This window comes from Apostichopus japonicus, chromosome 18 (genome assembly GCF_037975245.1).
Source record: "Apostichopus japonicus isolate 1M-3 chromosome 18, ASM3797524v1, whole genome shotgun sequence".
Lineage (NCBI taxonomy): Eukaryota > Metazoa > Echinodermata > Holothuroidea > Aspidochirotida > Stichopodidae > Apostichopus > Apostichopus japonicus.
In genome coordinates, this window is record NC_092578.1 from 7499051 (window position 1) to 7526141 (window position 27091).

Below are 27091 nucleotides of genomic sequence, written 5' to 3' on the forward strand. Positions count from 1 at the left end.
GTATCTGACGGGATTTGCCTTTCGGCCTGGTCTTGTTGGAATGGGGACGTGCACGCGTGGCCATATATGCGAAAGGGCAAAAACGTTAGACTGCATGAAGACCCGAAATAGGTACCTCTTTAGATTTCAATAGGTTTGTCTGCCGATAATATTGCGCTGATATCAGTTGGTAGGTATAGTTAATGCAAAATGCTAAAACCCAACGCATATAGATAGAATAAATAAATATATATTATGTTATCAAATAATATTGAGTTTGTGATAGATTGAATGTTTGTTAGTACATGTGGTGTAAATTTAAGACAATTGAGGTGATGCATGATTTAAATTACGCCTTTTTGGAGAGTGGCGCGTGAGCATCTCGACCTGCGTAATAATATCGGATCGACTTACCAAACGTTTGGTAATCTCTCTATGGTTAAAAAAATAAACACACGATTATCACACAACCGCGAAAATGAAAGGCCAAGGTATCAACGATTGTATTGATTGGTATAGCTATAGATATCTACGTTTAAACTAATACATGGATCACGGTATAGTTTGACGAGGTTCTTCTTTCAAAGCCAATTGACGAAATGTCTGGTAGATTACTCCCTTTGACCTGCGAAGTATTTCAGCAATTTATAAGCTTATTCCCTGACCGTTATTCCGGCATGCTATATGGCTTTAAGCATGTATGATCACTTAAAATACCAGTAAATTTATCCTGTTCGCCACAATCGCAGAATTTACAGCAAGACGTACTCGTACTGTTGATAAGCATAATACTTTAAGTGAACCATCCATTTTTAACAGACATCGTTATAGGATCAACAACAGGCATCATTATAAGGTACATAATAGACGACAGTGTTTATATATGAAGTTTAACAGGTATGCAACATCTAATTATACTTTATATATATATATATATATATATATATATATATATATATATATATATATATATATATATATACGGAGTATTGTTTTAGAGAATATATTGGAAAAGTAAAACAACAAATCAACTTTTCATTCCACTGCCAAGTATTGCTGACGAAGGTCCCAGGGGCCGAAACTTATTTGTCCATATACGAGTCATATCTTGTTTCTCTGCTTTTTTCCAATAATATTTGCTATTGGAGTATACGTGGAAAAATTGGTTTATAGACGAACTTGTTGTGCGTTGATCTGCTGCAAAGCTATATAACTTGCAGTATAACTTGAATTCGTTTGTGATTCTTAGCTGCACTACCCGATATGATATTTCTCGTGGTTTTCTCTGTCAAAATCGGCTGGCATACTTTTAATATTTAGAAGTACTTAAATGCATGCTTCAATGACAGTTGAAGCAATCTAATATAATACAAACAAAAAAATAAACTAAAAGTAACGAGAATATTATGGTCATGTTTTTCAGTATCTTTGATTCTGAATTTGAACGACACATAAAATCTACAGTTCGTCTATTGTTTATGTATTATTTTAACGCTCCAATATTTTACCATAATTACCAGGCTATATTGTATATAAGAAAAACATATATATATATGTATGTAAAACAACTTACATAAATTACAGGATAAAAACGTAACCTATTCGCTAGTCATTTGATAACATGATAGCTTCAAGTTCTAAATTCAGATTCCTGTCTACAGATTTGTCTTTCTGTTTACGGTCCTTATTATCATATCTGATCCAACCTAACCCCTGTACGATATTGATAGGTAAAGCTGTAATTGCTTTTTCTCGCCCTTTTATTGATGCGGAATCCCTCGAGATTTTTCAGTTACGCTATATTCACAACTTTTTTTTTTTATCAAGTACGATCAAATTGAATGCGAAATTTTCCCCGTTTCTATCGGCGTGCCAAGGAGTAATACTTCACTGTAGATATAAAACCGACGCATCGCGAAAATGGTTGTTGACATTTTCTTTCAAATTATGTTTCTCCCTGAAATACTGTCAGCTGGTCAGATTTACGATCCAGTTATACCCTTTTAAAGCCGTCTCTCTGCTTATGTGATCAGTGTGATTTAATTGATCATTTTTTTCAGATATTCTTGATTTATTGAGGTAGAGAGAAGACTAAATCTAGCAGAAAATCATTTCATGTAGTCTGATTCTGATTCTGTCCAATAGTGTCAGGATAAGACTGTAACAACAAAATGAATGATGGAAGGAATGATTGGTGCATGGAGTGAATCGATGAATGGTTGCATGAAATGAGTATAAATGAATGAATATATAAATAAGTGAATGAATATGAAGACTGAGAAATGCGTGAAAGAATGAATTGAATGGATGCATAATAAATGTCATATACACACACACACACACGCATACACACATACATACTTACATTGTATACTATAGGTACTTTAATCAGTATCTATCCAACAACATTTAAGAAAAACAAACAGAGGTCCCTTCGAAAAAGAAACCTTCATATATTATTAGTTCTACACATCTCATTATTTTCTTCCAGACAGCAACATATCAAAAAGCTTAAGATATTAATTTGTCTACATGTACGACTTCAAACGTGATTTCCATTAATTATCCTTGGACTTTCCGAGAAAATTCATCTTGACAAGAAAATTTCACAGCCTAAAAACCACCATACAGTCATGTCCCAGAAGCTTATAGACAAAATTTACAACTTACCTGTGCTTGGCTTGTGTGTGATTATATAGTTAGCATTTTACCGACCATCACCGAAATCAAGAGAGACATATGCATTGAATCAGAGCAATATACTGTTTTAACATTGGTATGTATCGATATATGATCTTACCTCTTTTAACTTAATGTAAACTGCTTGAAGCAAACAGGGCGGTAACAATCGGTAACTAAGGAAATGCTCACGTGAAACAGTATATCAGTTGACATGCGCCATTATTGTACATATAAGGTATTTGAAATGACAATTCAATAAACTTTCGAATTTGCTTTATAGCATTCCATGATTTTCCCTTTTTTCTGATCTAGTTTCTAAAATGAAACAACCGAACTAAATAAGATGACTCTTGGATTAAAGATGAGTCGCCAATTTATTCATTTATTTTGGTTTCGAAACGCTTCATTGTATACTGTACAGTATATTTCATTTTGTTCAAATCCTTAAAAAAGTATATAATCAATATAATGCCACCTACATTAACATTATTATTTTTTAAATCTGAGTCATTAAAGTGATTTATATATTTTTCTATTGCATCTCGGTTATCACACCTAACACTAAAATGGCCTATTATGTTCTCACTGGTGGCATATCAAACACGAGATTTTCCCCTACAGCGTTTTCAAGTGACTTTGTAATCAATTAATTTTTACTCAGAGTGTTTTAAATTTTTATTATTGCTCCTTCAATGAAAATGCAGACAAATTAAAGTGCAGTTCTGGATGGTAAAATTTGCTGTGTAAAGGATATTTTATGATGCATATAGTTCCCGTGTATATATGATTTTTACACGGTTTCTTCTTAAAGACAGTAGAATCGACTATAGAGACAGTAGGTATATGATAACATGACAAGAGAATAACACAGCCGCCAACAGGAATGGTGATAATTATAATACTTTCTGCAAGATGACAGCTATATACCGCTTGTATTTTCCTTTAACACTCTCTGATGACACTCCAAAGCCTACTTTTACTTTTTATATGTTCTTCTTCACCTGCGCGTGACATGCCGGCGAGTTGTTTAATATCAAGCATGATATGTCGGTGACGAAAGACGTTCAGACAGGATAAATATAGTAGAGACAGAGAAACCTGAGATATGATGCATTTTGGCAGAAGATCGGTTGCAATAAAGTTGATCGTTTCACGTACACATGCAGCTTATATAGCCAGCTGCTCAGAGAATTGGTCAGCCATTCAGCCTATACCATATGTATACAAGCATATACACTGAGACATATACAGACACACAGACACGCATACACACACACCCGCACACATACATACAGACACATACAGACATACAGAGGAAAGATGGCATGCAGATAGACATATACAACCAGAAAGCACAATGATTGGAACGTTCGTAGAAAGTCGCACAGACAGACAGACATGCACACAAACACCTAGTTACAGAATATCTGATAAATCCGGGTATACACAGACAAGGAGAACGGTCGAAAGCTGTATAATGATTGTGACTTACTATAAAGAGCTAGACAGACTTACAATCATAGTGACTAGCAGACATATACATTAAGACTGTCTGTCAAGCATACACATATAGACGAATGTTCGGACAAACGGAAAGCCTTGCTTACAGACAGACAGGCATCTTAATGATTCTCATAATTCCATATGAAAATGCATGTTTCTGTTATCTCAAGAAAGATCTTGGATATAGAGAGTTTTACTTCCTGGTTTAACCTCGGACAAAGCTTTAAGCACTGGTATATACAAATAAGCTCTCTATAACAGAGAATACAAAATGGCGTCATCAAACACTGCTTAGAAACTTTACTTATAAACCTTTATTTCGTGACTGCCAGAGTAAATTTTGTTAAGTCCTGTACTCCTGTGTCGACCCCAACATTCTAGCGTGCAGTAAACTTGCGTCTTTCTCAATTGTGCATCGTGCCGGTTGGTGTGCGTATCATGTGCAGGACATAATTGCTTTATTATAAATTGAAACTTAATATATCTTATTGCTAATCACGTGAAACTAACGATACGAGAGCAGGGATCTCGTGGCTAATTACTTGGACGTTTTGACGACTCGTTGACAACAAAAGTCTCACGTTAGCCTGTTAGTGAAGACGTTGACATCGTGTGTTGTTTCAAGCACGCGCATAAATGCCAGTCATCAGGGCGTCTTAGAATGCACCATTTTCACGTTTGAAAAAAAAAGGACAATTCTGAGGGAAGACAACCCCGATACCTTTAATAATAGAGTCGGTCGGTGCTATATATACATCTACCTATTTATAAATTCCTGGATGATCGTTATGGGCCCCGTTAGCCTGTGATATACGGTACACCCCCCCCCTCCCCCTCAAGTGTTTTCGATCTAGTTATACTCGTATTATGAACTATTTTATGGCCGGAACACGTTTTTACCTTTTATACGCTTCATTTTATATCAGCTACACAAAGTAATAAAGAAGTCCTTATAAGTCTATGTAAACTACCTATTGAGACTACATGAGGTGTTCTCGTATTTCTCTATTTGTGTGTTCTTATGGCATAGGTTAAAGCCATATACGGATGTTACACTATTATGTTTTTTGTTTTATTCATGATACTTGCAAAGTTTATACGTCTCCCATTAATATAAAACTACACTAATGGGTTGATGACTTTATGGTCACAACGATCCACTGGAACGGCTAGACACACATTTTTTGCTGGTATGGGTGGTTATGGGCAATTGCCAGAATCAAATTCTGTACACAGACGGAAAAACGGTATGTTTTATAATGCTTAATATTTTTACAACGCGGACACCGTTAGCATCATACATGCTGTCATGCAGGAATGAACCCAATCTACAATTTCTACAATTTCCACACATCTATAACAACGCATTTTCTGACCCGTATCTTGTGCCTGTTCTCGTACCTGTATCTTTCCCAAAAATAGCTTGAATAACTTAAACACGACAGCGTATATTATAGTGTACCTTAAACCGTACAGTATTCTCAACCATTAACTGTAGAAATACGGGAGTCCTTCCGTTAATAAGGACGAGATAGTGTAGAGTGTCAATTAAAACATTTATTGGCAACTCGGGTGACAGTTTACTGTAACTTAAATTAAACTCTGGATCTGTTATTCAACTGTTCCTTGCCTTCGTTTCAGATACTGTTAATTCACATATCGGCCAGGCTGAGACACACGTAAATTAAGTATACATACGTATAGAGCAGGCCATATTATACTCATTTGCAGATACGAGACACAGGGTATATAATGTCCTGCATCCAATAACAAACAGTTCATCATACAGCGAGTTCGTGAGTATACGGTACACCTTTTATTGGATAAAACGATTTCACACGTTTTAAATCGCTTTTTTTTGGACAGCATTTAATGTGTTATGATCAATTTTAGAATGTTTCTCTCCACGGAGCTTCGGTTCGTTTCAGTATTGTACGGTTACAGCATTTGTTTTCCTCTCGTGTATCAAACGTGAGTGTGTATATATATATATATATATATATATATATATATATATATATATATATATATATATATATATATATATATATATATATATATATATATATATATATATATATATATATATATATACATGGGGCGGCGGCGATCACGATATTCCTATACCCCTTTCATTGACGATTTTGCCCAGGAGCAGATAGAGGTACAGTTTATCTTCTTCCTCTTCGTATTCTCCATCTTCACTCCTTCCATTTGTTTCTTTGTTTGTTGTTGAAGGTTTTTGCCAAAGAGTCACCACCCCTTTCTTGACTGTATCAGAAGCGGTGACCTGTAACAAGAGTCTCGAAGGTATCTGATTTTAAACTTTGGAGTGGAATAAATGTTAATTTCGTTGGGATCGATCACCTTGTGGTAACCTTATCATTTTCTGGATGATCGAATTTCTAGTGATGAACTTTTTTGTGTGTGTGAAAGAGGACAAAATAGCATGAATATCGACTCACGCACGGTTCTTGGACATTCAAAAGCTAGGCAAGATTGACAAAGGTGAAAGAAGAGGAAGAAGAAGAAGAAAAAAAAAACTTCCATCCTCTGGGAGGAGAAAAGCAGAGAGGTTATCTTTAGTCGCGGGGTGTATTTGAGAGATATTTGAAGTGTTGTCGGAGACAGACAACGAGAGAAGATCAGTACGTAATATTCTAAAAAAAAAAAATTGTGCTTTCAACTTTTCAGACATGCGACGCTTTTATGGTCCTAGATTTGGAGCGTGAAAGACAATTGCCGTCAACCATCGTTTTGTTTTTCTTTCTTCTTCTTCTAATAGACTGAAGTTTTTGATTTTGCACATCGAGACATATTTGACGGGCAAGTCACAAACATGGAATATGAACAGTTTTTCATCTACGGAGCTAACAATGGGTATACCATCTTCACATGGATTCTTATACTTGTTGCTCTTCTCTGCAACATTCCGGTATTTACATCGATAACCGACGCTTCATTTCGTCTAAAATCTCGCAATAAGTATGTTATAAGCATGTCAGCTGCCAATGTCATGTTACTTATAGACGTAGCAGTGATTCCTTTGTTCGGTGTTCCGTCACCGATACCGGCACAGGCCGTGACGGTGTCGATTACCGAGATGTACGAATTTATTACGGAAGTTCTGATAGTGATAGTCCTTCTAGATCAATACCGTGTGGTCAGTCAACCGACGGTTATTAACGCCGAAACGGATAACACTCGTATGAAACGACGGTTGTGCACCGTCTGGTCTTCGTCCATTCTAATGATGATAGCGGTTAGTCTCCTGCAAGTGTTTTTAACGATAAGCGGTTACGCGGTTTTAATCGCGGTGTTTTTCCTCTTACCTTACATACTCGCCCTAATAGTCAGCGTATTGTTGATCATCAATATCGTCAGAACAATGAAGCAGCAAGACGCGGATAATCAAGGGGAAGCGGCGGTTACTCGTAGCGAGAATATCCGCCAGGTTACTCGAGCATTAATCGCAATCGTTGTTCTCTTTTTCATCCTTTTACTACCGAGTAAAGTCTACATTTGGTTTATGTATAACGCCGAGGAAGATACGTCCTCGTTAACGGCGTTTAACCTCATCGTGGTAGTCGGTTATATCCTAGCGGCGGTGTCGGCTCCAGTCGTTCTAATGATCGCGTCGACAGAATATCGGACTGTCTTCCTACGGTGTTGTTGCTGTTTATACGGTAGGCAACCTAGAATGATCAAGATACCAGATAGTCCAAGGAATGGCAGGGGTCAGGATGGGGCCAAGAACGGGGTCGAAGGTGACCGGTTGAAAGATTATGAAGAAGTAGAAATGGAAGCGTAGTTTTTTACTTAAAAAGAAGAAGAATAGAAAAGGACTTCAATAACTCATCTTGACCAATATATGATTTTTCATATCCGTTACAGTAATTTTGCTTTTATTAAAATGACTGTATTTGTTCAAAAAGGATCATTCGCCATTCTTTTTTTCCCAAAACGCAGCAAGAATTTCAGTTACTCGCGTTCATGGAAGTGACTATGGATAAAGAGCGTTTCATTTGTAAAAAAAATCCTCAGTTTCCACGACAGGAAAGAATTTCGTCGTTAGAAGACATTTCTTCTGTGAAAAGAGGGTGGACGGGGGTTGTGTTTGGAAGTGAGTGCTTTTGAAATCGTTACGTATAGTCAAGGCACAGAAGCTATAAAATGCATTTGCTAAAAGTTGGATATCTCTCAGCTGTTGCAATGCTGTTGAAATATAACAAAGTCGCACTTACTATCAAAGGTCAGTATGCTATATTCCTAAAATGTTATGTTACAAAGAAAATTTAACCGCCGGCAAAAACTGGTCACCATGCAAGAGTTTAAACTTCTATACCGCGGTTTGCTTAAATATCGTACACCATTTTAACTGAACACTGGGATATATATTCCAATAGTCTAATTTTACCGTCCTTAATTTTTTAGTGGTTATAACTTCGAAGGCTGGAAACTTGAAGAAAACAAAACTTTGTATTGAAACGTTTGAAATTTTTCAGCGAACTACACTCTGAAAGAAATTAGACAATATATTCATAGCAGACGAAAAGAAAAACGAAAAAACAATAAAAAATTCCCGCATTATTCACTTGAGAGGTAGAAGACGGAAGAAGGCCAGAGGGCAATGGGAACGAAGTACTCTTGACTTGACGCAGAGACGACGGGAAAAATTAAAGACCGTCTATGCATCGTCCGTTTTATTGACTTAAAAAGCCGTCGTTTTAATCTTTGAGGATTTAAATAGAACTAATCGCTTTAAAAGTCGTGACGTTTTAATTTGCCACAGTGACATGTTTAGCGGCAGATTTTTAGTTAGTTAATTATGTAAACAATCAAAACAATAATCCAAAACAGGATGGATTTGTTTTTAATAACCAAAACTGATCATGTCGATCATTCTTGAACATTGTGAAACGTTATAAAAGGAACTTAACAAGACGTTGTTGATGGAGGATGAATATACGTTTCTGGGAAATATCGGTAACTTTAAGGAGACGGCAGTTTTTTGTTGATAAGAGTTGGACAGGAGTCAGTATAATATATGTATGAAATCTTATATTTTGTAATTAAGGTTTTGTTGTTGTTGTTGTTGTAATTGAGAATTTTATGTTAATCTGCTTTTTATTTGTAATAGAAGAGGTTAACCTCCGGCAAAAATTGCAATGTTGATATGTCATAGCTCAATCAAATGAATATAATGTGTAGGATATCATAGAAATGCCTCCATAACTATAATTCAGTTTTCAAGATATTCTTCTGTGGTGTTTAAGAGAGATGCTTTAATACCCGGAAGGTTCCTTTAACGCTAAGTTCTATGATTAACGTCTACAGTGCAATTTAGACCTATATACATATTGCTCAGTGCTGTAGTACTCGGAACACGTGCATATATATATATATATATATATATATATATATATATATATATATATATATATATATATATATATATATATATATATACGCGAGTCCACCATTAGTATTATAAATCTGCTCCGAAACAGACAACCAGACAGATTGACAGACAGAATTCACTTATCTTTAATTGACTTTATCAAATATTAACACTACTTTGGGTCTGAAGGAACATGCGTTATAGACTTTTCTTTTTCATCTCAGATATTAAACCTGTCTTTCTTGTTTAACCATTTTTTGTTTGTTTTTTACAATTATTTACATGACTATTTGACATCGCGTAGTAAATAGAACTAATCGTAATGAAATTCCATCACTCCATCAGTGACGAAAACCTTACATATGTCAAAAATAATTGTTATCTTTGTGATTGTATCGTAGAAGGACTATTATGCAATCACTAAAACATTCTTTCGGCCGCAGGGAACGCATGTCCTTGGTTTCTTTCATTCTGAATAATGAAATGATCTAAATCTAGAGCGAACTGAAATTTGTAAAAGGAGAGCTTGTCACATCTAAAACTTGATTGTTAAATTTACTACTGAAAATGAAATATTTGTCATGAAGTAACCAAACAATAAATTAATAAATAAACAGGATGCATTAATACCGACTACGTAACCGAATTTAACACACTCAAAGTTAAGATCAAAGGGATCTTTGAGACATAAATGAAAAACAGTTGTATAGAGTTGAACTTGTAAGTATAACGCGACATCTCGACAAATTTGTGTATTTGTTATCGAGTTTGAGTACTTACGCCGTTTAACGTTACATTACGTTGCAAATATAACTCGACAGCACGTTTAATATCGTAATGTTGACGTGATGTCGTTTTTATACTAACACAGTATACGTCTAAAACTTGCAAGTCAGTCTGATCAGACACCACGGTACTTATACGTTTCTTCTGTAAAAACCTGTGGTTAGGCTTCGCAGAATATGCGTGTTAGGATATGATTAGACACATCCTATACAGTTGTGACCTTATAACAATAATTTAAACTGACAGTTTTGTACATATCATGTCCAAACCATTTCATTCATCAAAACCCTTTCTTATCAAAATCGACGCTTGAAATTTACGTAGAATCAACCAACGTAATCTAGTTTAATCTAATAACCAAAATCAATTGAATTAATGGATGTCTTTTGGCAGAATTTTAGTCTTGGTATATTTAAGTCCAAAAAATGAAAAGAAAAAGTAGTAGTAATGTTCTTATATAGCAGCTATTGAGGTTTCAAGATAATCACCATTTAAAATATTTTAAATATATGGAATGCTCCATTAAACCTTAAGAGATGATGACGCGTTAGCCTCTCAACCTCAACCTCAGCCTCAGCCTCAGCCCCAGCCTCAGCCTCAGCCTAAATATTAATCCATACGAGCCAAATTATTTGAACTGAGCTCCTTGGCTATGACTCAGGCCTATATAAGACCGTATTATATAGTCTGGTGTGGAAAGGAGTAAAGGGTGCGGCCAAGGATGAATGGTGTAGTATCGACTCAACCGATAACAAAATGGTTTAGAGAGGATGGAAGGGGTGTTGCGATTGGGGTGGGAGGGGGAGGGGAATGGGGGTAGATAGTGGTGAGGAGGTTATATTACCAGCCCTATCAGTGGTTTCCGTATATTAGTATTTGTCGCTAAAAAGTGTGAATGGGAAGGGGATTGCGACACCTTTATTATTATGTTTTGGGATTATTTTAGGGTCTTTACACTGCAACACGAGTACAGCATATATATATGAATGATTTATTGTGGAACATTTGTGGTGTCTAATGTGCAAACTTATGTGTCACTGGATGTCCTACCCCCCACCCCCCCCCAGGCCCACCTCCCATGCCCATCCACGTGATCCTAATGCACTTCCGAGATTTTTTTAACGTTCACATGTATGTTGGAATGTATATTAATATAAGATAATAATATACATGTTTATATATAAGATATAATATAAGATCTATAAGCAATGCATACTAACTGGTACCCGGTCACTCCAAGAATCCACTGGAAAGAAATTTTCAACAACCTTCGATTTTGCTTACTTGTTCTTATTCAGGCGTTCTGTTGAAACTTTGATCAATTTACTAAATATCTATCTTTTTTTGTGTAAAGCACAAAGTGGCCGGTCACATTTTTTAATTTGTTTTTAACTGTCAGTATTTCCCCATATTTTTCATGAATAACCGTATAGCTTTCTCATTCTGTGTCCACCCTACGGCATGTTGAGAGGTCCGCAACTAAACATCTTTCACACCCCCCCCCCCTCCCCAAGAAACTATATGGAATTCTGTAAGATGAAGATAACATAGAACCTTCTTTGTTATCCCGTATTACTTTTTTTTGCCAAAATTCCACCCCCCCCCCTCTCTCTTCTATCTACAAGCATTTAAAGCATTAATGGTATGTGACATTTGAAGTGCCACGATAGTCTCTATCAGCCAGCCGTTTTCTGACAGTAAGCATGACATTCTATATTTGAAGACGTCAGCCAACGGCTTAAGTAAAGAAAAAGACGAACTGACTGAAGTTTACTACCCATGGAAACATTTTTGATGTTTGCAATATATCCAAGCATGTTAGTGACATTGCTCTACCTGTGTCCTAAAGTCGAACTTGGAAAAATGTCAAGTTATTGGAAATATCTCGCACATTAATGTTATGACGTTATCGGGAACCGTCAGCGATACTGAATTAAGAAGCTACTCAACAGGAGTATAAACTAAAATCTAAGCCAAATCTCAATAATATATCAGATATTTTGCTTAACAATTATTGTAATAATTATATCTCATTGTCAATTCTGTTTTATTTTTAATTTACTTGGGTTTAATATTCATATCTTAAAGAAGGTCTCAGAGATATTTGTCTCCGATGACCTCAGAAGAATTTAATTTCTAATCGAATGTATATATAAACTTGAATTTCAAATTATCAATTTCAAATTATCAGTAAAGGCTGTGTAACCGTGAGAAATATGTTTGTTTTTATATCATCCAAACTGATTCCGCGTTCTGTTGTGTATATATACGTCTTAATAAAACCCCATGCATGCAGAAAACCTTTAGGCGAAACTAGATTGGAACACCAATGGTGCTATACTATATCAAGAGACAAGTCGCGTGTATTTAATAAGCAAGTGTGCCTGCAGTAGGTTGAGCAAAATTGCAGCTAACCTATAATCAACAGGAATCTTTTGCAATTGTAAATTTGTTTGATTCTACTTTTCATGTAAAGGATTGAGCCTTTTTTCTTCCATTTTTCTCTCTCTTTTGCTCTTTTTTTTTTTGGTGGCATTGAAGGTTCGGTTGACCTCTGATTGGACATGTGCCTGTGAGCAATCTATTCAGGAGTAAATATTGATTATTGTCACGTGACAAAACGATTAAGAAATTGAATTTTGGTATTGGCCCGAATTTATTTCGATCCTTATGAGAGAGAGAGAGGGGGGGGGGGGGAGAGGGAGAGGTGAGTGAGAGAAAGAGAAAGTGAGAGAGAAAATGAGTGAGATGAAAATAAATACGTGTGAAATTTAGCCTATGGATAAATCGGTACATGGATGTACCGAAATAATTCAATACACTCGAAGGTCTTAGTCTTAATTTTTAATGTCAAACGTGACACACAACAGCGGACTACTAGATTTGCAGATGTGACTTTTCACATGGGAGTCGAAAATAAAATCTAACGAATGATAAATATGCATATACCTTCGGGGCTTTAATAAGGAAACTTTATTTACAGGAGGTAATTTAAGGAACGCCAGATGTGCATCGTGGATTCATATAACCTTACTAGTGGGAAAGATTTAATTAACCGAATAAATATATCCACTTAGATACTCAGCCCTCGTACATAGGTAACGTCAGAGTGTCAGTTCCGTAGCTTTAAATGAAAAATCTTTCTGAAATAGACATCTGGCTACATTCATTGAAAATATAGTTTTGAAAGATTCACAGTAGCTGAATAGGAGTAGGCGCGGATCCAGGGGGGGGGGGGGTCGGGACGGGGGGCGTTTCTCTACCGCATTACTCAACCACGCTCAAAAAATTAAAGTACCTATTATTACAACCCTACATGTAGATAACATAATTACAGACCTAACTTATTGCCTAAATATGCTTCAGAATGCACCATTTCACGCCAACAAGTTTGCTTCATTCTTGAGGAGTACCGTCATACCCCCCCCCACTCCCCCCTACATGGCAGTCTGCTTCATGTCGCCTGGACAACAGCTCCCTCCTAAGTTTTGTAAATCTTGGATTCCGCCCTTGCATGATCATTATTAAATTGCATTGTGTCCCTTTAAGTGCAATTGACAAAGTAATTTCCTACTTTTGGTGTTGTAGTAAACACTGGTATATTCACTAGTGTATACTACAAATTCCTTCACTCGTTCAAAGGGTGCTTCTGAAGCAGCATACACATAGTAACAGTAATAACAAAAGCGTTGAATTTAACAAGCTACCAGCAGAATTGTCCTTCTCAAGTAAAAAATATATCCCACAAGGGTTGCTCTTCTAGATGTCCAGGTTCCAATCTGAATTCAATTTAATATAATCGAAGATATTAATTTTTGCACAAAGAAAAAACGAACAACAGCATTACAGCAATGCATACCAGTATATGCGCCAGCTGAGCAGAATTCATAATAGCCATGTGATGTAATAGGGACTCCTGATTTATATTTATGTAACAGCTGCGAACTTGCAAGGGTTGATACTGCCGTTCTACTTTTATTCTTACATATATATACAACGCCACATGACTTGTGTATAGTACGCTTCGTTCATGTGACACAATATCGGTCGACTGCAATTGGTGTAAACTAATTCTATAGTTAAGTTAAGGTGGAACATTACTTTTCAGCCTATTTTGATTTGCATATAACGTCATATTTTTTTTCTCTCCATGGTCTTTACACGTAGTAAGCTAGCTCATTTGAACCATGGAATCAAAACTATTCAATAAGCATATTCATATAGGCCTGTAGTTTGTAGTCAGCCAGTTGAGACAACTATAACGAGCACCTACAAACGGGACATTAAAGTATAGAGAAGTATAGAAAATATCCCAACCAGGGGTTGGAGTCCTCTTAATGCGAACTTAGATTCCATTGTTGTCTTGAACCAGAACGTATCCGGTTTTTGCGTGATCATGACGTCACTTATTTTCTATGCTAAATAAATGCTTTTTTGCCACCATCATGTTTCTAGAACAGTTGTTAGGAATTTAAAGTGGAAACATTCAGGATTTTGTATGTATAAGTGAAACAGCGTATTACATGTGCAGAGAGGTAACAGGGCTATAAATAATAAACAAGAGATAGGCTTTTAAATAACTTGACAGTGCACGTGATACCTATGGATAAGAATCTTGAGATTAATTAGATTCTATAGGGAAATTAAATGTATGTCTGTAGAATGTATGTCATATGGAAACGTGAGAGCCAGAAATGAAATTAGAGGTGACAAGGAGGTTGGAGGCCAATCTGGATGCGACCCCCCCCCCCCTCCCCTCCCCTCCGAACCACCCGCCCATGCACTAAGTTTGGAATAATAATTTATGATCACCGATAATTATTATGACTTATATTTTCCTAAGTAATTATTTACAGAAACCTTTGCGGTAAACGGACACAACCGAACAGAACACTACATTTAGCTATATGAAAATAAGAAATGTTGCTTCCCAATATCTGATACTCTTTTCAGATACTGAGATATCAGATATTACACATTCTGATAGGCCTGTATGAATCCTATAAAATAGCTCATTTTAAGTTAACGAATAGTTCATTCCAGACATACAAGGTTTTGGAGTCGGCGTTTGACCTCAGTAGTGCTGCTTTCAAATAATTTCCCCAGGGAACTCTTTCTCCTTACTTCACTTGGAATGATATGAGATCAGAATATGTTTTTACCTGTAATTAATGATTGATGATAGACTCCAGACATCCTGGAATATAGAGGTTTGTCTCATGTAATAAACAGAAAATTATTAAGACTTTCTCGAAATAAGAAAGAACGAGAGAGGAGACATGAAAATTATCAGGTCATAAAACGTTTTATTATGATACATTCCGCCTGCGATAGTTATTATGACTTTGAGAACATTTTAATTAAGATTGCACTTAAAGAAGAAGTATATAACTCATGTGAATATATCTATGTGTTTTTTGTTGCGGCCCTGACTAAAGTAGTGTTTGAAATCTTGTCGCCAACTGAACATTTTTATTCCTAGTTTTACTATAAAGCTGCTTCGTAAATAGCTGGTTGTTGACAAAAACTTGACGATGTATCTTCTATCGCATTTCAAATACTCTCAAACAGAAACAGTGTTGTTAGTTTGTCGTATGAAATGTCCAAACTAAGGCGTTTTGCTCAATAACACAAACCCGACGACGTAGCTTTTGCCTAACACACTTTTATATGTACTTGTACTTATCCTAACCATTGCGATATTTCCTACACTTCTTACAGAACGTTGGTCCAGTAATTTGAATGAGGCTGTGCAGAAGTGGAAGCTGCTTATGGGATTCAAATATGGTTTCTTTATCTAAGCTGTTAATAATGATGTAACAAGCCATGTCATTGACTCGTACTCGGGTCATATCGAGTGGCATTATCTGGTGATCGACTTGATTCAAGTCTGAACCCATATGACCCGTTTTAACTCGAGTAGGCAATCGAATGACAAGACATGACTCGAGCTCTAAATTGCCTTGATTCGAGTCAAGTGAAAATTAAGTCCGAGTCAGGTCAAGCCATTTGTGTAGCATACTAGGGACAGATTTGTGGACTTCAATCGTCTAATATGTTTGATTGAATTGACTTGACTTGCAAATGTGCCAGTCTGACTTGACTTGGGCGAACTAGTATATGACTTGATTTGACTTCTGACTCGTCCACAGTTGACTTGAGGCTCAATCCATGAATCACTACAACATTGGTTTTTATAATTTCGCAAACGGAAATAAATAAAATGAGTCCTGCATTCTACAATATACTGCCTAAGCTTACCCACTTGAACATTTTCAATTAAGCCTTACCATTTACCATTGATCAATGTGTTAAAGCAGTAAGTTGTAATATCAGGGAGTTGTTATCATGCAGTAACAAGTCCCTGATATTATCTGTAGTCATCCATGTTACGTAACTCTTGCCAAGCAGTCAGCTTACTGCTATATATAATACATGCTCTAAATACTTTGATATTTTGTGTTTGGTCTGGGCCGTTTGCATGGGATGAAAGGAAGACGAGTAGGATCATGAAAAAAGACGTTGGTTGTCAGCAGACGTACTGTAATTGTTAAAATGCAATAAACAGACGGTTACCCTCAGGTTGGACTTTATCTCCATTTTTTGTCTAGTAGCTTTCTATATAGCCTACACTTAACGATTATCCCCGTACGCGTGACAAATGACTAAAACGCCAATTTACTCATAAAAGGATTCTCCAGAGGAAAGTTACATTTGAAAGATGAAAGAGAACCATATTCTTATCATCCTGCATGCGGGAATTTACATTCGATTACTGTACACCGTTTCCGAGATAAGAAAACTTGAAGTTGACACGTTTTGGCAGCAGAAGAGAACTTGAAGCATATGCAGGTGTGACGTCACAGAAAGCACATACTGACAAATTTCTTTTTTTTCTAATTCAAGATTTCTAGATTGGGATGCATGAACATATACATGCAGTACAGTCATTTGTTTTTTTTCATCTCAAAGCCGTTTAGGTAAAGTTGGAACCCTATCCAATCCAAGGTAATAACAATAAAGTGAAAGATATAGAAGAAGACGAAGAGAAAAAATAACATTTCGCTGTCATTGCGCAACTATATGACGTCACACATGTTTGCTTCAAGTTCACTGATATTCAAACTGTGACAATTGAAATTATCAACAACTCGAGAACGACATGTAAGACTACAGGATGATTACAATGTATTCCTCTTTAATCTGTCAAACCTAACTTTCTTCTGGACTTTCCATTTCACTGATGGAACCAGCCGACCTCTAATCCCCTCACCGCCCCGCCCCCACCATCACCCCACCCCCATATCCCAATGTTTTCATTGTCACTCATGTTTTGGGTAATAGGGTTTTATTCTATAACTATAGTGAACATTTGTTTCCATCGTAGGACACATAATAAGATTAATCTGCCATGCATGGACTAAACAATACGTTTTACAACGTCGCAGATACGTTGATAGACAGCTTATGATATCATCTGCTATTCAGTTTACAGGAAAAGCCATTATAAGCGCAACCGTCGAGGGATTCTCAGAAACGAGTCAAATTTCAAAGTGGATATGAAAGTTATGTTCTTCTATTGCAATTAAATGATGAGAAAATGACAACAGGTCTCATATCAAATCAAATCCCTATTCTACCTACAGCATTAAATACAAATGCATTGCGGAATAATCTCCTTGTCTCTGTATATATATATATATATATATATATATATATATATATATATATATACATATATATATATATATATATATATATATATATATATAGCCTATATATATAGCCTATATATATAGCCTATATATATAGCCTATATATATAGCCTATATATATATATATATATATATATATATATAGTTGGTTGGTTGGCGTCTATCTTGGCGCAGAGTGCTCTATGTCCAGTGGACAGAGCGGAATATGTGTTGATACTAGTTGAGACTAGTGGAACACTAGTAGTTGTAACTCGGAGTTTCACGCGTTTTAGCGATCGTCAGACAACTGTATATATATATATATATATATATATATATATATATATATATATATATATATATATATATATATATATATATATATATATATATATATATATATATATATATATATAAATATATATATATATATAAATATATATATATATATATATATATATATATATATATATATATATATCGTGTTTCACTTCTAAGCATTATGAATGTGCAATCGATATTCAGCTTTTTTTTCTGATGGTTTATATTTATAGGCAGTGAGATATCATTTTACCTTGAAACAGTAAAAGTATCGTTACCATCAGCTAATTATGAAAGCAATGTAATTTTACCGGTGATAACAGAGACGGGCAATACAAAATATTGTTACGAATGTCATTTCTCGGTTATCATGCAAGTATGCAATTTGTTTCATAATAAGAGAATGATATTTGAATAACTCCGGTTGGGGGGGGGGGGTGCGTGGCGTAGCACTGTAAGAGTATGTCCTATATCCTTTTAATGCCACTCATTTGATTTCTTGCGAAAACGTTCCTTACTGGTAGAGAAGTCTCACAAGGATGCTGCTTCAGAGAATAACGAATTCTCAAGACTCTAGTGAGGTGGAATGAAGATGCTAGCTTCTAGACTGTATGGTCACATCTTTGTTTAGTACTTACATAATGCATAATATTGATCCAAAGCTGAGTCCTCCTCCACCCCCTCCAATTCCGCCCTTGCAGCCGTCCGGGCAGCAACACTTAGACTTCAGCGTGTACCTAAAAATCTAGTCAAAGAGAGATAGAGAGATATGTACTATATTAAAAAGACAGACACATACACAACCACACACACATCTATTTTTACGATTTTATACGATTGCAATTATATATATTTATATATATATAAATATATATATATATTTATATATATATAAATATATTTATATCTATATTTATATATATATATATATATACATACATATATTCATTCCTATATAACAGTATGACCGTCTATGAAATGTTAGCTACCATATAGCTGCATATTGGCCTACATCAATAACTGTTACTGGATAGCCTTGATTTGTTTTAATTATCATATTTGGTAGTTAAAATGGGACAGAGAATCAATTAAGCAATAATATAGTTTCACCAACGGCGCCGCCAGAGTTATAGCACGACTTCTTGAAACCATGGTAACGAATACAGCACTTGGGGGCAAAGGAAATGAGCGTCACTAATAGTACATGAATTATTTGAATTCATTTGATCCCAATTTTATGCCGGAAATATTAAACAGTTGAACAAACAGTAAACAAAATATTGAGGATGAGAAAAGCATCCAGCCTGAGAGTGTACATAATTGCCTGCAGTAGAAAGTTCAGAAGACGACCCAGATCGGCCACTAACATCATCTGGAATGCGTCGAATTTCATCGTGTTAAAATTGTCGGTTACGATAGGAATAATTTTTGCGGCTGCCAATAGTGATACCGGGATTCCGGCGGAAGGTGGTTGTTGTTTGACTTGGTTAATTGATCAAAGGAAAGTGATGACATCTCTTAGACTATCTTTGTAGTATAGATGGTAACACATACATCTAGAGAGAGCCCCTTCTCCACCGTCTTGTTTAACAATTCTTGACCCCTCGACCCCCCCCCCCCCACCCATCTCCCTTTACTTCTCTGGTAAAGTATAAATGATGGATTTCAACACCAAAACATCTTAAAATTTGTTTCCGGAACACTTCACATGTTATATGGACTAAAAAACGATTTCCTGATGACAACTGGAACACACCACTAGTACTATGTCTAATAATCTCGTGAAAAACTCGTATCATCTTCCTATGCAAACTAAAATATCCATTTAAATTGTCCTCAAACAATATATATATATATATAGAGGGCAATGAAATCTATCTTCTAACCGTTTTGCTAACGTTTTGGGATTTCTAAGGTGACAAATTTGTATACCTTAGCTGTCCGTTCAAGTGTTTTGCTGTTGTTGTCTTAGGATTGTATGCGATTTCCAGGTCAAATCACAATCACATGCTGAAATTTAAGTCAACGTATATATTAGCCCTTCAGTAGCTGTTCAGTTATACATTAGGGTATTAACCGACTGTATAAAATATAATGAGGCATATTCTGGGAAGTCCTCAAAGAGGGATTCATATTCACGGGGAGACTTTATTATTATTTTTACGGTACAACCTGACTTTGATATGCATGGTGAGGGGCTATATAAGGAGCATTTAACGTAGTATGCCTACAGTTTGTAGTAGATGTCATCATAATGAGAATGCCATTACAACGTTGCATTAGGCTTACAGCTGTGTGTGGTCGCATATACGGACTATTATATATATATATATATATATATATATATATATATATATATATATATATATATAAATATATATGTATATATATATATATATGTATATATATATATATGTATATATATATATATATATATATATATATATATATATATATATATATATATATATATATAAATATATATGTATATATATATATATGTATATATATATATATGTATATATATATATATATATATATATATATATATATATATATATATATATATATATATATATATATATATATATATAAATATATATATATATTTATTTATTTATATGGTTCCCAACTTCCATCGTCAGTTGCTGGAAAAAAGTTCAATCGTGTGATCGTGTGATTCAGTTTTTATAACGTCTAGACCTATTAAAGAGTACAAATATATCTCAGAATGCACTACTTAAAGTCTAAATTTTGATTTGTTTTCCTCCTGCGGAAAGACCTCAAGACCGCCTATACATGGATGTCGTATTCATCGACCCCTCAGCCGCACCCCTAGTCCGTACTAATGTTGGATCCGTCTGCGGCCCGTCCATTAAGGTTCATGCCCCTACCGAAAACAGTCGGACGAAAATCGAAATCTGCCCCTCCACCGCCCCACCCCCCCCCCCCCTCCATCACACAAAATGAAAATCGTGTGCACGTCACTAATAGAAAGGGAATGTCTTGCCTTGTTATCAATATGCCAACAGTTGAAACACAAGGCTTTCCCAATAGCTATGAATATCCCTTTAGGAATAGATTTGTTGTCCAAGACCTAAGGGCCACCCCTCTTCATTTGTTTTTAAATGTCTTGATCAGCCCCTTCAGTATAGGCCTATGTGCTGTGAGTGACTCACCAGGAAACCACTCTCACCCTGAACAGAGAAGTCTGAGGTAGTTGATGTATCACATATTAAGTCCACCCATACATCGCTTTAACAAGAAGAAGAAGAAAGAAGTAGAAAAGAATAAAAACAGTTAAAATACTCAATTAATAACATTACTTAAAATATTATATACAAAAAAAAAATCATTTCCGCCTAGAATTGGATATAAATCATGAATACCAGCATGATATCATATTTTTCTTCTGCATAGTTACCACAAAAAAAAAAATGACGTGCTACATTGACTTTGTTATGACAGGTGTCCACCTCACTGCAGTTGGAAATTGTGAACGCACCCTGATTCAGGAAACTTTGCAAATCACGGTCACATAAGAAGTAGTAGACAACAGTGAAAGTTAACAAATAAACCACTGTTGTCAGTCTATAACTGTTGTTATGCGAAGGTTTCCCTTCCTTAGACGTGCAGTACCCCTCGCCCAATCGCTCTTATTTATTCCCGAAGCATAGCTATATTATCCGCCCATATGCATATTTGGGGTCCTAATCTAATATCGAGAAACCTTAGGACATGACCAATGGTGAACTGCTAAATATATATATACAGTATATATATATATATATATATATATATATATATATATATATATATATATATATATATATATATATATATATATATATATATATATATATATATATACATATATATATATATATATATATATATATATATATATATATATCGTATGGCCCTCCTCACTAAGAAGCATCTTGACAACTGTGTGTGCTATCGACACCTCAAATACCCCCACAGAGGGTGATCCATTGCCTTAACTCGAAGCACTTTGCCCGTTGGGACGCTATATTACTGCCGTAACAGAATATTTAAAAAAATAGTAAAAATAATACTTATCAGTACAATAAAAGCCATAGGCCTAATGTAGCAACCAATAATTTCGACCTGCATGCATTCACGTACTGTCTCAATTGTTATAAGAAAAAGTCATAAATTGTCAGAATGTTCTTTGTTGAGTGGACAACAAAATGTTCATCTCGAACACTCATTTGCATATAGTGAAATTGACTATATGAGCTCTAAAGGCTTATTTTAACGAAATATAAACTTTCAACAAAAAATTATTCACAGAGCAAAAAGTTAGACATTGGTCTAATTTCCACTTTGATGGCTTGTTTTGTTGCATGTGATATAAAAGTTTGAAATATAGACTTTTTATTCAGATCATTGCATTGCGCAAAAAATTGTGACGTTATACATAGAGAACACCTGAAACTGTCTTTGGTATCCATTATGTTTCATATATGCAACGAGACCACCTCCCCCACCCTGCATAATTGAGTGGAACTGTAAATATTAATGTCCGAACAATTTCCAAATTTTGTGGTCATGGAACATCACCGAAACTTTGTGCCATTTGAGTCTATAGACATATCAATAGATGCGAATACATCCTTGATTGGATATGATTTTAATTTTATGCTTACTATAAATTGCCATCAGACGCGTAGTTTTGGTATTTTAATAGTAAATTAGTATCAGATGAATCAAAATTCGCCGAATCCTGCGTCCCGATGTTTAAGCCATCGCTGCCTCCCGTAGTTCTACGACAACTCTGGAAGAGGAGAGTGATCAAAATATGTGATAATGAAAAAAAAAATAGTCAGTAATATCTTAAATATATTGAGAAATATTGTATGTCACCTGCCATCTATCGATCAAGCTCAGTCTATAGTTGGGAAGTTGGCAATTGACAGATTTTTGCAGGTTGGTGACTTTCTGTCATTTTGACCAAAGTCCTCAATGTATAACTATAAGAGATCAGTGGGCATACAAACTGTCGGTGGCTCATCATTATAGAGTTCATTAACATTTTACTTCTATACAGACAATTTTTGTGTGTCCCAAATATTAACAATATTATGTTTGATTTCATTATAAATATATGCCATACATTAGCCAAAATGTGTTGATTCATGTGCTATCCACATATGTGAAACGTACCGCTGCATTTGTGCAATCCGCCTGACTTGTATCGGAAACAGGGTTACAAGGATTCCATGCGTATTCGAAGCCGTCTCCTGATTCTGCAACCGTGTAGGGAAAGCTAAAGGGACCACAAAAAAAACTGACATTGGTATAGATGTAGTATAGTCAGAATATATAATGTATATTATATAATGTATATTATATCAGAATATATAATGTATATATTGGCATTCGACAACGTTAACCGAATATCTTCTGGACTGTAACGTTATTGGTGCATAGATCTAAGTCACATATTACTTCGTGTATATGAAAGATGGAAGCAAGTACGATGTTATAGTTTTATTCAACAAGGCCAGTAGATATATTTGTGGCCTATAAAATACATCACAAAACCGTCTTATACTTCTACAAGACAATACGAACATGTGGTATCTTTTAGCCTGAAACCAACTAACATATATTTACGCGTGTGTGCGTATCGGTTATGATAAACTAAACCATACTTACGCGAACGTATCGGTTATCATAACCTAAACCATAATTACGCGAACGTATTGCTTATATATGATAACCAGTGGCGGAGCTAGGGGTATTGGTCAGGGGGGCGAGAATGTTCTGTAGGGGCGCTTTCGACACTATCTAAGCGGAGCGCCACCACAGGTTGGCGCGGAGAGAACATAATTTTTTTGAGTAATGATACTCCCTAGATCGCCGGAAATGACCCTTTCCAGGCCTTGCTAATTTGCAGATAAACGAAGAATAAATGGTGTCATCACCATTTTGTCAGAATATTACACCAACAAAATGTGACAAATGTCAATAGTAGATGAGAGCGCAATAAAAATGTCAATAATCGCGAATAAGTAAAAAGCTGAAAAGGGCGCCAGCAGTCCATTTGAGTCCGTCAGGGGGGGGGGGGGACATCCGCCCCCTGACTATATGGACGCTCCGCCATTTATGATAACCTTAATAATACTTACTCGAACGTATTGCTTATATATCATAACGTACACGCGTATCACTTATGATAACCTAAACCATACTTACGCGAACGTATATCGCTTATGATGACCTAAACCATACTATCGCTAATGATGACCTAAACCATACTATCGCTAATGATAACCTAAACCATACTTACGCGAACATATAGCTCTTATGATAACCTAAACCATACTATCGCTTATGATAACCTAAACCATACTTACGCGAATTTATCACTATCGGCTAGAGGGTGTAGGTCTATGCTCGTCCCATCTGCTAAGCTGCAGGAACATGAGTCTGTTTTAGTACAGGAATCAGCAGCGAAACACATCAGTACAGAGATGCTCTCCAAAATGAAAAACAAATGTAGTCTTTTGTAAGCCATAGGTCTGCTTGAACGATAAATCGCAAAATAAAAGAATTTGAGGTGTTTAATAACACCGAAATACTACACTGATCTAGTTACTAAAAATACAGGGCTAACTTACAGGGCTAAGTTAGCCAAACCAAGAATAGAGTTAATAAGTGGCTTCACGAGTTCGATCAGCTGACTTTGTACTGATTTGTGTTTACAAAATATACAAAGGTTGTCGTTTTATTTATTTAACTATTACTGATAAAAACAACAGATATAGGGTCAAACAACTATACGTGGAGGTTACCGGTATACCTTTTAATTATATGAAACCACACATAAACACAGGCCCCTGAAAACTTATAAGTCTTGATCAAAACGATTGAAAGGTATGGTAGTTATAGTCTATTTATCTTTACAATTCTCTTCGTAAAATGTTTGTATGACTTTAAGTCTACATACAGAAATAATAAATTCAAACAGATAAAATAAAAATGAAGTCCTTTTTTGATACGTTTACATATTTGACATGAGAATTGTTCGTTTTGACCAGGACAAAAGTTCAACTTCAGAATTTTCTGGATGTCATGAAATGATCTGTAGAAAGGCCCCTTTTTGTTTCTCGTGTGTTGCTACATGCGTCAATGACCACCAACATGATTGTTTCTGCTACACACTGTATTGTACGGAAGCTTAAAAGTGCCATCAACATAAGAAACACTTTGCCCCATAAGTTGACAATTTTCAGTAAATTGTTTAGAGATAACAAGATAATATCTTATCAAAACTAGAAAATGTTGGATTGCTCAGTTGCTTTAACCGAGCAATTGGACAATTTTCTGCAAAATGTTGAATTCACAACTTATTATATCTCGTCAATTCAACATTTTTCATTCCATCTGAGCAATTGAACAATTTTTTACAAAATGTTCAATTGACAACTTATCGTATCTCGTCAATTCAACATTTTTCTGCAAATTGTTCAATTGTTCACCTCATTCCAACTGAGCAATTGAACAATTTTCTGCAAAATGTTGAATTCACAACTTATCGTATCTCGTCAATTCAACATTTTTCTGCAAATTGTTCAATTGTTCACTTCATTCCAATTGAGCAATTGTACAACCTTTTTGCAAAATGTCCAATTGACAACTTATCATATCTCGTCAATTCAACTTTTTGCTGCAAAATGTTCAACTGTTCACTTCATTCCAACTGAGCAATTGAACAATTTTTCTGCACATGTTCAACTGACAACTTATCATATCTCGTTAATTCAACATTTTTCATTCCATCTGAGCAATTGCATCTGAGCAATTGAACAATTATTTGCAAAATGTTTAATGGAAAAATTTATCGTATCTCGTCAATTCAACATTTTTCTGCAAATTGTTCAATTGTTCACTTCATTTGCAATTGAGCAATTGAACAATTTTTTGCAAAATGTTTAACTGACAACTTGTTTAAGAGTCGTGTCTGCGTGGTAGATGATTCATGCGTATATAGTAAAGTACGGTAAATATATATGGAAAGCAACATGGTGCAAGAAGGCCAGAACATTTTGCTGAGCAATCCAACATTTTTCTGATTTTTGATAAGATACTATCATGTTATCTAAGCAAAAGGTATATGCTGTCTTTCGGCCTGGATTCGGGCGGGGAATTACCAGCGTTTTTAAATGGCACAACTTAAATTTCATCGGTAGGCCTAATTTGCTCCAAATCTTAGCGTTCTGAGAAAAAAAAATGATTGAACATTTCGATATTCCCTAGAGGTTGTGAATTCAAAATTTACATTAAGGAGTGTGTTAGTAAGTCGATTGACTTTGATTTCAATCATTTCTCGCCATATTCAGACACGTTTTACGAGACTTAAGCAACGTTTCTCTAAATAAGAACTTTGTCATTTCGTCCAAAATCAAACGATAGATTGTTCCCCCTGAACAGTTCATAGCAAATAACGAGTTGAGCCCCGATTGTTATATGCAAAGTGGATTTGATTATAGGTATGGATCCACTGTATAGGACAATCTATAACCAAATTGCAGTTCCTCTTCGAGCGTATTTGGGAAGATATATTCAGTTACAACTGGGTTTAGTTCCACCGAGTACTTTATGACTTTCTTTAAAAGAGAAAAATATATATTCTTTCATCATTTGTGGAGTTTTGTGGAGATTGGAGCAGTCTTTGACGCTTTTCAATTCCGAT

The 27091-nt window shown here is 35.4% G+C and overlaps 3 protein-coding genes across 6 annotated transcripts in view; 2 read left to right on the forward strand and 1 right to left on the reverse strand.

Moving 5' to 3' along the window:
* LOC139958822 (uncharacterized) overlaps positions 1-25059 on the reverse strand; it is a 34007-nt gene extending 8948 nt beyond the window's left edge. The window contains exons 1-5 of the mRNA XM_071956190.1: positions 24753-25059; positions 23557-23659; positions 23040-23167; positions 21546-21621; positions 19005-19111 (exon numbers count right to left, since the gene is read on the reverse strand). Coding sequence (XP_071812291.1) covers positions 19005-19111; positions 21546-21621; positions 23040-23167; positions 23557-23659; positions 24753-24913 — 575 coding nt within the window. The 5' untranslated portion in view covers positions 24914-25059. The remainder of the gene's footprint in view (positions 1-19004; positions 19112-21545; positions 21622-23039; positions 23168-23556; positions 23660-24752) is intronic.
* LOC139958823 (cation-dependent mannose-6-phosphate receptor-like) overlaps positions 1-27091 on the forward strand; it is a 68121-nt gene that overhangs the window by 5563 nt on the left and 35467 nt on the right. The gene's annotated exons all lie outside the window — the stretch shown is intronic.
* Positions 672-11622, forward strand: LOC139958821 (uncharacterized). Of its 4 annotated transcripts, XM_071956186.1 has the most exons (3): positions 768-835; positions 5806-6135; positions 6403-11622. In XM_071956186.1, exon 3 carries the CDS (start codon positions 7004-7006, stop codon positions 7973-7975), a length of 972 nt encoding a protein of 323 aa, XP_071812287.1. In that variant the 5' UTR covers positions 768-835; positions 5806-6135; positions 6403-7003; the 3' UTR covers positions 7976-11622. The 4 variants fall into 4 exon arrangements, with proteins under 4 accessions (XP_071812290.1, XP_071812287.1, XP_071812289.1 ...); XM_071956189.1 differs by lacking the exon at positions 5806-6135 and having other exon boundaries at positions 672-876; XM_071956188.1 differs by lacking the exon at positions 768-835 and having other exon boundaries at positions 5242-5971.

Coding starts and splice junctions, on each gene's coding strand:
- LOC139958821 (XM_071956189.1), top strand. CDS start 7,004: ATGGAATATGAACAGTTTTTCATCTACGGAGCTAACAATGGGTATACC.